Below are 10,640 nucleotides of genomic sequence, written 5' to 3' on the forward strand. Positions count from 1 at the left end.
TCAGTGTGCTAACAATACTCAAGACAATTAGATCCAGCTGAAAAAAAAAAAAACCCAAACCTTCAGATTAATATTTTTAGATGTGCAATTTTGGTCCTGTAGGCAAACAGAACAGAAGCTCATCTTTTGCTGAGGAAAAGGTACGGAAGTTCTCTTAGGGGTGCCCTGGAGACAGCTGAGTCCCTTGCATTACATGATCTCCTTAGAAGCTTCCCCAGGCTACAATTTTCCGAGTGGAGTCTGGCTCATAAACTGTCATCAGCCAGCTCCAAGTCATAAGCTCCATGTTCTCCCCCGGGGAAGGGAACTTCTTAGAAAGAAGCAGCCCCTAAACAGCTGTAGGGCACACATCGGAGCAAGCGCCTTTCACTCTAAGAAGGACCAGAGCCACTGCAGAACGTCTTGGGGTCCATAAGGTCAGAGGAAACAAGTCAGAGGGATGGTGCTTCTTGAGAGAGATGGACTTTTTCCCTTATTTGGCAGGAAGTCAAGCCCCTACCTGCTGTATTCATCTAAGTGACTGACTCATCCAAAGTTTCTTATTGCCAGCCCAGAAAGCACTCTTTGTCACCGCAATCTCACTGCAAGCCCAGCCTCCATTCCCTTGCTTCTTTCTGGGCTACATGAAGTGTCACAAAGTTGAGACACACGGTAACTCTGTTTTCTTCCCTTACTGATCGAGAGCGTGTCCTTTTCCTAACAACCCAGTTTGGTTTTTGACTCAATGGAGTCTTTCTAAGACAACGACAGGTATAAAATTATGTTAAAGTACATGGCAAGACAGGTGGTGAGCCATGTTTGTTTGGGTTGGGATATCAGAGAGAAAGCTTAAGGACAGTCTTGATCGAGCTAACGTGCATTTCACATTCTAAAAATAAAGCAATTACAGTTTGCAAACTGAGTATTTATCATACATCAGGAGCAGTGCTAAGTAATTTCCAAGGATTATCACATGCAACTCTCACGACCACCTCAGGAAGTGTTCCAATTTTACGAGGGACAAAACGAGTCTCAGAGAGGTTAGGTCACTTGCCTAAGGTCACAGAGTTAACGATTGATGGAGACAGCGTTCAATCCAGGCAGTGTGTCTCCAGGACTGGTTCTCCTAATACACTGCCTACTGCTTTCCTGAAAAACAGTGATGCCACTTTTCTCCAAGGGTCTCCAAACCTGCTCCAATGTGCTCATGGCCACACTGGACCTAAAATGGTTGTGAATTTATGCAAAACTCTTAAATGTCTAACACATTTGAAACAGCAAAGAAAATGTCACATAATAAAGACCTCCTAATTTTAATCAACGATTGACTCAAGCCTCAATTCCTTTTGTTTTATGTTTTTCAGTTTTAAACCATAATCCCCATTGTGGAGAACTGAACAGCTTCACTGCGATAAAATGATGCTATCTTCCTACCCCATCCTTCTAGAAACAGCACCTGCGGTGGCAGCAGCCACAGAAAGCTCAGAGCTGGGGCCGAGACTTCCCCGGGTGTTTCGTTTTACCTGCTATAGACGAGGCACTCTCGGTTGTTGATCACTGTATCGGATTTGTACCTCCGGAGGTCTTCCCAAGCATCCTTGATGGCAGTGACCGTCAGGATGATACAGATCGGTATCATGCTCACCTCAGGCTGGAAAGCATTGACCACGGGGATAAAATTCAGAACCACAAGGCCCACAAAGTAGAAATTGGCAAACCGGTGTAGCTGCTCAAAGATGTTCTTGGGTATGAAGGACAACAGAGTGTACTTGCTGGTCTTAATTTGATTCCCATGGTAATGTCTGTTGGGGTTCTCTTTGTGGGACCGTCCTTCAAAGGGCAGGTTGGAGACCACCACTCGTTTCCTGTCTTCTTTCCTTTTCAGCCTTTCCTTGCCTTCCTTTCTCATCTCTGCTCAATCCCGTCTCTTTAATTCTCATAGCAGGACACTTGAGCTCCCCATAAAAGAGGTTCTTCCCTGATCAGTTCCGTTGTTCAGCTGTCAGCGAGTGATGTTCCTGACATCTTTTACTCGCCTTGTCTGCTGAAAATTTCTCTCTTCTTTCAAAAGGAAAACTAAAAGTAAAAAGCCAGTGTATAAACTCTAGGGGAGAAGTATGACGAGGAAAGAGCTTGCAGAGAACAGGTGTGTACCCACCAGGTCACTTCCTTCTATTTGTTGAGACTCCACCTGTTGGAATGCAGACGTCACCCACAGGTAGCTTCCTTTTCCACCCCAGGCAACCAAGAACAGGTGTGCCAACTCTGGGTCCTAAAACCTACCTGGCTAAGTTCTAAAAGCAAAGAGTTTTAGCCAAGAGCCACAGATGCTTTAAAAACAGTATACATTTTCCTGTTTGGGAGACATTGCCTGTCACTCTCCAAAGAGCTGTTCCTGAACTTGGTCTCCTGAGATGATTCAGTCAATTTTAGAGTTTAATTCTTGAGGTTTCAACCCTGCTCTTATGGCATTTACACGAGTTAAATTAAAGGTTTCTAAAGCTCAGCACTACTGACATTTTGGGCTGGATCATAATTCTTTGTTGTAGAAGGTTGTCCCGTATATTGTAAGATGTTTAGCATCATCCTTGGCTTTTACTCACTAAATGCCAGTAGCAACCTCCTTCCCGATATGGCAACCAAAAACATCTGCAGACACTGTCAAAAGTTCCTTGCAGGGCAAAATTGCCCTGGTTGAGTATCACTGAATTACATGAATTGAAGAAAATTAATGTGAGAAGAGAGACCAATTTTTTGAAAACACTGATAAGTTTGCATAATCTATTTGCCACAGAGAAAACAGAGGGATGATTTCCCTTACCTTTCATATATCTGGATGTTGGAGCAGTTTATCCCTCTATCAAGGCGGTGTCTCTTGAAGTCCTCTATGCCGTCCTTGACCATGGTGATGAACAGGACAATGGCCAACGGTAACATAGTAATCTCCCTGTGGAAGACTTCCATGGAGGGCATCCAGTTCAGAATCACCAGGAACAGGAAATAGAGGTTAGCCCATCTGGAAGGGGCAAGCAAGGTATGAATGAAAACCGTGGAGAAGAGAAATATACTTGCCGCATTACTGCTTCCCTATTAGCCCTTGCCAACTAAAAATGACATTCTCTTTCAGTGTCACCTCGAACATCATGGTAAGGGCTTTAAAGTCAAATCCATTTAAAATGGGGATAGTACTGTCTACTTTATAGGGCTCCTATAAATATTACATGGGATGAATATTTGTTATGTATGCAATGGAGGGTTCCAGAGTATAGTAGTTGCTCAATAAATGATAGGTGCTAATAATTACAAAACTTAGGATAATGTCTAGGTGCATATTTTGCTTTATAATTAAAAGATAATTTTGCATATATTATCTCAAAAGAGTGGCTTGCACTTTTACGTTTTCCAAGTGCATCTCTCTCCCTCTTGCCACAGTGCCTTTGCACATGAAGGTCTGTTCGAAAGAACATTCTTCTGGCTCCCTTCTCTGACTTCTCTCTGCCTCTTTCCACCTAGTTAACACATTCTCTTCTTTCATATTAGACTTCCACAGTTACTTCCTCCTAGAAGTCTTCCTTGACTTTCCTAACTAGGCCCGATTTCTCTTGTACTCACTCTAATAGCACCATATCCTTCTCCTTGGAAGTATCTATCTGAATTACAGTTTACACCAATTTACATAATTCCTAAAATTAACATCTGTCTCTTTCACTAGCCAATATAGTCAGGACAATGTGTCTTTTTCTTTTCGCTCATGTATCTCTAATACACAACACATGGCTTAACACAGAGTAGAATCTGATAAATACTGAATGAATGAACGAATGAATGACAAAGCTTCTCAAGGTACACGCATTTGGCCCAGAGGGTAGCATTTCTGAGTTCATCTGAGTGGCAAATACTTGGCTCTAAAGTGTGTACTGTCCAGCCAAGTGGTCGTATACCTGTGAAACTGCTCCAAGAGATTCTGGGGCAGGAAGGTGAAGAGGGTATACTTGGTGGTGCAGATTCTGTTGCCAGAGTATCTCCTGGAGACCTTGGCCCAATCCCGGTGGAATACGTTGTTGTTGGGGAACACGACCCGCTGCTGCGCCAGGTTGTAGTTCTGCGCCCCCTCCTCTGGGGACAGCAGTGGTGTGGCTTCTGATGGAGACTGTGGGAGGCCATCTCTGACTCGCCACTGCCACCGGTACCAAGACGAGTCCACTGAGAGGGCCATGTCTGGCAGCAAGCTACGATCTGAGAAAGGACATGAAATCCCCGTGGTCAGGAGAAATATGAGGCTTGTCAGCGCAAGGTGTGGATATGTTTACGACACATGGGTGGCATATTGGCTCATCCACTTGTCCACCCAACCATCCAAGGTAGACTGTGGCACACGAGGTGAGAAAAATATGTTCAGTCCCTATAATTCATACATTCTAGGGTGAGAGACATTAAGCAGATGATCATATAAATAAAATGCAACTAACACTCTGATAAGTGCCACGAAAGCATTTCAGCTGGTCGATGGTATGGAGAGGGTGTACATGACCTCGATGGGGCAAAAGTGTGGCCTGGAGGACTGTGAACCCAGGGCTCAGAATTCTAGCTCTGGTTCATTCCTGACTCCAAACTGCCCCTTCACCTCTCTGGGGTTGTGTCCTTACCAGAGTATGAGGAGACCTAGTCTTACTCTAATTTTTTTCACAAGCCTTTTGTGAGGAACAAATTGGACAGTATAAAAAGTGGAGACATGTCTGAAAGGGAAAGCTGTTTATTCTCTAGGTTTTCCCTCGCTCTAAAGTTTTCTGATACTGATGATATTTCAGAGGCGCTCATTTGTGGTCAGAACCTCACGTGAGAGTGATTGGTGAAACAAGAGAAAGTCTCTTTCCTAGGAAATTTGGGCCTGAGGTGACTGGACTGCACTGAATGCGGTTCCATGAACGCCATGGGCTTTTCCTGATCTGGTTGTCTGGGGGTGAGGGCTGGAGACCCCTCTCTTTCTTGCCATTCCATCTGGTGGTTTCTGAAACTGAGCCCTTAGTCCTAGATGGAGGAAGGAGGCTGCTTTATCTAGGATATTCCAGTTTCTGAGCTCTTTTAATAGAACCTATAAGCAAGCTCTCAAGGTTCCTTTTGGCCACATCTTGCTTAGAGACCCAGTAGAATTAATTCAAATACATACTTTATAAGGTTAGAAGCTGTAGATAGTTTGCTTCTCACCTAGTAGGCTTGCAGGATGATTTTCTTTTGAATAAATGGATGAGGGAATGTCAGGCATTATTGATCTCACAGTGAGCAACCCCATCTGTCATTGAAGATGTGATTCACTAAAGGAGAAGTTCCATTTCTCATTTAAATGGTAATATTTTACCTTCCTGATGCTCCTATGATCTGACCCTTACCCTAATTCTCCTCATGACTTTAATGAACCCAAATGATTTCTAATGCACAGACCCCAAGGCTGAAAGAAGCTCTTCAGAGTCTTAAGTGAGCCCTTGTATCAAGCATGAAAGAAAGTAAATGCAATTACTGACGCCCATCATAACGAGACAAAAGCAATATTATGACATGTGGTAAGCCCGAAATAATCATGTATATCTTCTTTCTCATTATTAAAATAAATGCCCCTTTCACGGATTCTTTTTCAAAAATATTATTATTATAAAAGGAAAGGAAAGGAAAGGAAAAGATCATTCATGAATAGAGTGGAAAATGCAAACAAGAAATCTTGCCTTGGCTAATGCCATACATATCAGATGTCTGTCAATTTTACGTGATAAGGTCTTCACAAAGGAAGACTGGATTGACACGGGAGATGCAGGTATGTTAGGTGGGGCAATTGAGAAAGTCCACTTATCATATTATATTCTTTTCTTTATTAACAGTGTAAAATGAGCTTACTTAAAAGCAAAGCAGATATAAAGTGGATGCCAAAAAAGTAGATGAAGTTTGATGAGGAACTGAATATTTGCATAGTTTCAAAGTATCTTTCCTTCAAGTTATTAATTACAATGGTTAAAGAAAAAGAAAAGAATCACTTTGTAGTGGAGAAATGTGGCAGACACCACCTTACCCAAGAGATCAAAGCAAACGTCACCCATTTTGGGATAACTGGATATGTTGGGTCTCCTGATACGATACACTGAGAACGTCATTTCTGTGGTAGTCACAAGGAAACACTGAAAAATCTCAACCTGGGGGCTGGTCTCCAGAATTACTGGCTTAGGTTGTTCAAATGTCAAAGGTCAAAGAAAAGCAGAGGAACTGCTTCTGATTAAAGAAGACTAAAAAGGTATGACAACTAAGAGTAATGTGTGATCCTGGATTGGCTCCTGGACCGGGGGAGATAAAATAGGTATAAAAGACATGATTGGACAATGGGAAAAATTTAAATATGAAATGTGGATTAGAAACAGGATCTTAATAATGTTAAATCTTCTGATTATGATAATTACATGGTGGTTATATAGGAAATTGTTCTTAATATATGGAAACCAAGAGCGGAAGGGGGTGGGGTGGGATGAATGGGGAGATTGGGATTGACATATATACAGTACTATGTATAAAATAGATAACTAATGAGAACCTACTGTATAGCACAGGGAACTCTACTCAGTGCTCTGTGGTGACCTAAGTGGGAAGGAAATCCTAAAAAGAGTGGATATATGTATACGTATAGCTGACTCACTTTGCTGTATAGCAGAAACTAACACAACATTGTAAAGCAAGTATACTCCAATAAAAATTAATAAAAAATAAAAAGCAACAAAGAGGTCAGCAAGAAGAAGCTAAAGAAAAATAAGGGGAGGAAGGAAACTGACTTATTTAGCTAGATTATATTTAAGTATGGTTAGAGGTAGGTACTCAGATGATGTCAACAGTAAACCATCTCAGCTCTGCTTTCCCTTGCGTTGACTTTAGTGTCATTTCCTAACTCCTGCACGCATTGAAATCTTACTTCTTCTCCCCGCGCGTACATGTATTACCTGATCCAGCCTTTTCAGCAGTTGGCTATATTTAGTCAGTACTTAATTAAATAATAATATATATGAATTTAGTAAATAAGCTCTTTTTCATTAGTCATTTGAAACAAAGAATCTGAAGGAAGGGGCCATATATCACGTCTTTTGGATTATCTAGCAGCTTGCATACGACCTTTCACAAAGCAGATGATCAATATATACTAAAAAAAAAAAGAAAAGAAAGAAATTGCTCTTGTTTGCAGGAAATCCATCCTAAAGTAGTTATGGGTTAAGGAGCAAGACAGTTCAATGGTGTGTATGTATATGTGTGTGTATACATATATGCGTATGTGTATATATACACAGTTAGCTAGGTAGGTAGGAGGTTGTGGAAGGGTGTTCCAGGTAGAAGAACTGGTTCTAGAAAGTTTATAGGACTGTTCTATAGAGGCCATGAAGTAGGGGACAAAGAGTAGCAAAAGGTGAGGGTGGAGAGGCAGGCAAGGGCGAGGTGGCCTGTTAGAGCTATTTATTACGCTGAGAGTAAGAAGTCCTGGAGGGTGCTGGGCAGGGAAGCGGCGAGCAGAGCTGTGGGCCCCAGGCCGCGTGAAGCACACGAGAATGGGCTGGACGGACCAAGACGGGGAGGCAGCTCCGTAACCCACTGCTTCCCCTTTGCTCCAGAGAAGCCACTTCTTTCCAAAAGTACAACAGGAAACAAAGGGGGATTGTGCAATTCTTTTATCCGAGGTGTGGTTTATTACTGCTTTCAGAAAGGGAGGGGCATATCTGAAGCAACTCTCCAAGGTCCTTCCGATTGTAAAATCTCTCTCTCATTCTAATTTTCCCGAAACGGCACCTTCCACTAACAATAAACTTGGGGATTATCTTATTTTGCTAATGAACACTCAGATCACCTCTGGCTTGAGACAGTAATCCTCTCTGGCACCAATATCACTTTTCCACTGGGCAGAATGTCCCCTAGATGGGGTGTGTGTGGGGAGTATTTCTATACGGTGGACCATTAGTCTAAAATACTGGGTTAATTAGAGTTTGCTAAGAAATTCTGTTCTTATTCCCAAACTTTCTCTATCCTGCCTGGCTCACGTTTTCAATTAACCCTAGTTCTTTGCTTTTACATTTTAATGAACTCAGCTAAACCCCATCTTTAGCAAATTCCATTTTTATTCTTAGGGGTCAATTAACCAGTTATTCATTGAATCAAAAAAATACTTATTGAATCTTTGTCAGGATAAGTGCCACAAGGGAGAAGAGGGTGCAATGTGATTGCAGGACGGAGGGATGTGACCCCGTCCCTGAGGAGGTGGGGTTCACTGAGCTGAGATCAAGAGATGAGAAGTAACTGCATAAAATTGTGTGTGTGTGTCTGGATGTAAGTGAGCAACCTAGGAAGAAGCCACATTTGCAGGCTTCCTGTGGCTACAGCAAACATGTTGACTTTAAAAATGGAAAGACCCAAGTGGGGTTAGAAAGCAGGAAAAAGTTGTTACTAGAAAAGTATTTTCCCTTCATGTACAGTTCTCTGAAAAGGATATCAGTTGGTCAGGACCGTGGGAGCGGGGGGACCCTATAAAACTAAGTTTAATCTACACTTGGATTCTTGAAGAATAGTACCCTATCCTGATATTAGAATTAATTAGAATCTAAGAAAGTTTCATCCTCAGTTAACCACAGGGGTTTTTAAAGCACTCCACCCTGAGGACAAAATGTGTACATCTTACAAAAACAATTTCCTGTTAGACACTGAGTTAAACAATAACCACCTTAGAAGAAATAGTCTGGGGTTAGTGTGTCCTCAAATCTATCAATTATATCAGTTTTCCCCAAATTGCAAGCATTCTTGAGTCATCTTTCCAATTCTTGCTATACCCTAATAACATTTGTTTTATTAAATGCAGTATTTTTATTTCAAGTCAACTCACTTTTTAAACGCTTAATCAACTTTGGCTTTGTGCTAAAGCACTGATAACTGAAATTAGGAGTTTGACACACATTATTTTTTTTAATAGGCATTAACAGGTCCGACTTTTATCAAAATAAAACTGTTGTCCTGTTACTACAACATTTGTCCTAGACCATCTATAACTCTATTTGCTATCTGGAAACCAGGTTCAGAAACATCACCAATCACCCAGAAAGTATCAGCCATTTTCATTATTTGAGGTATTTCCAACTACTGCAGGAAAGACTGCTAACATGTTTTGTAAGATTTTTGTTTGCTTCTCACAGAAGTTTCAGAACAACAGAGGCAACAGCAACAAAAGGTTTTTCATCAACGCTGAATTAAAGCAAAAGTCCAGTGACCACATTCCTATCCATTCCCCAAGCATTTTACCAGATCAAGGAAAGATTTGCAACAATCTTATCATCAATTTCTTATTCATTTTGCTTTTTCCATTTATGTTGACTGGATTTGCTTAAGGAAATGGCCCTCACGTTTATGTAGTCTTTTACCTATTTTACCCATACTCATTTTACAGATGAAGAAACAAAAATAAGGGAAATAGAGTAATTTCTCTGTAGAACCTGTCATTTCTTCCTACTCCATTTCAGGAAAACCTATATTTGCTAGAATCTGAGGTATACCTTTTTTTTTTTTTTTAAATTTTTTTATTTGGCTGTGTTGGGTCTTTGTTGCTGCGCATGGGCTTTTCCTAGTTGAGGTGAGCAGGGGCTAACCTTTGTTGTGGGCGCGGGCTTCTCATTGCAGTGGCTTCTCTTATTGTGGAGCATGGGCTCTGGGCATGCAGGCTTCAGTAGTTGTGGCACGCAGGCTCAGTAGTTGTGGCTCGCGGGCTCTAGAGTACAGGCTCAGTAGTTGTGGCTCACGGGCTTAGTTGCTCTGTGGCATGTGGGACGTTCCTGGACCAGGGATTGAACCTGTGTCCCCTGCATTGGCAGGCGGATTCTAAACCACTGTGCCACCAGGGAAGTCCAACTTTTTTTTTTCACATTTGTTTTGAACCTAGGATGTGTCACATTATTGATATGGTAATGTTTCTTTGTGTTTTTACCCTCGTAACATTACTAAGAGTCTCATGCTCTACCGACTGAGCTAGCCGGCAGGCTTCCTCACAACATTATTAAATTGATAGCATCTTAGAGTCAAAGAAATGTCTTTGGTTGCAGGCCAGAAAACAGAAATCATGGTTTGAGAGCCACTCACTAAGGTTTCTAGTTCTGGGACCCGTCCAGGAAAGTTCAGTAAGGCTTCATGAGAAAGGAATGGTCAAAGGGGAGACCTTATCCTGCAGTAGAGTGCAGCTCGGGCAGAAGCCTTGTGGATGCCTCAACTTCAGAGTCTCCATTGGCCTTGAATTCAGTACAGGAGTCTACATAGAGCTGCTATGTGCCAACAGTTCCTGAAAGTACTAGACGGTGCTCTGTCCTTCCCAAAGGGAAGGGCAAAAGCTGTGACTGTGCCTCATTCACAGACCACAAAACGTGTCCTATAATTAGGATGCCAGATGCTGCCTTCCTCTAGAGAGGAAGAAATACTGAATAAGAACCGAGTCTGCAGGCCCTTGCACAGGGTGGGGTGCGGATGGCTGCTTTTAGAGGTTGGTGAAAGTGGGAGTAGTGTGAAAGGTGTGGGGAGAGTGAGAACGAAACAGCAATCACCTTAAATAAAATTAACCAAAGGATGCAGTTCTGTAGAAGAGAATGAAAATACCTGACAAATGAAATCCTATA

General features: G+C 41.9%; 1 protein-coding gene across 1 annotated transcript in view; it reads right to left on the reverse strand.

The window, feature by feature from the left end:
- Window positions 1-4,195, reverse strand: part of ATP10B (ATPase phospholipid transporting 10B (putative)) — a 123,534-nt gene extending 119,339 nt beyond the window's left edge. The window contains exons 1-2 of the mRNA XM_060146524.1: window positions 3,921-4,195; window positions 2,801-2,995 (exon numbers count right to left, since the gene is read on the reverse strand). Of these exons, the coding sequence (XP_060002507.1) occupies window positions 2,801-2,995; window positions 3,921-4,195 (470 nt within the window). The remainder of the gene's footprint in view (window positions 1-2,800; window positions 2,996-3,920) is intronic.
- Between the last annotated feature and the right edge of the window lie 6,445 nt (window positions 4,196-10,640).

This window comes from Lagenorhynchus albirostris, chromosome 3 (genome assembly GCF_949774975.1).
Source record: "Lagenorhynchus albirostris chromosome 3, mLagAlb1.1, whole genome shotgun sequence".
Taxonomy (NCBI): Eukaryota; Metazoa; Chordata; class Mammalia; order Artiodactyla; family Delphinidae; genus Lagenorhynchus; species Lagenorhynchus albirostris.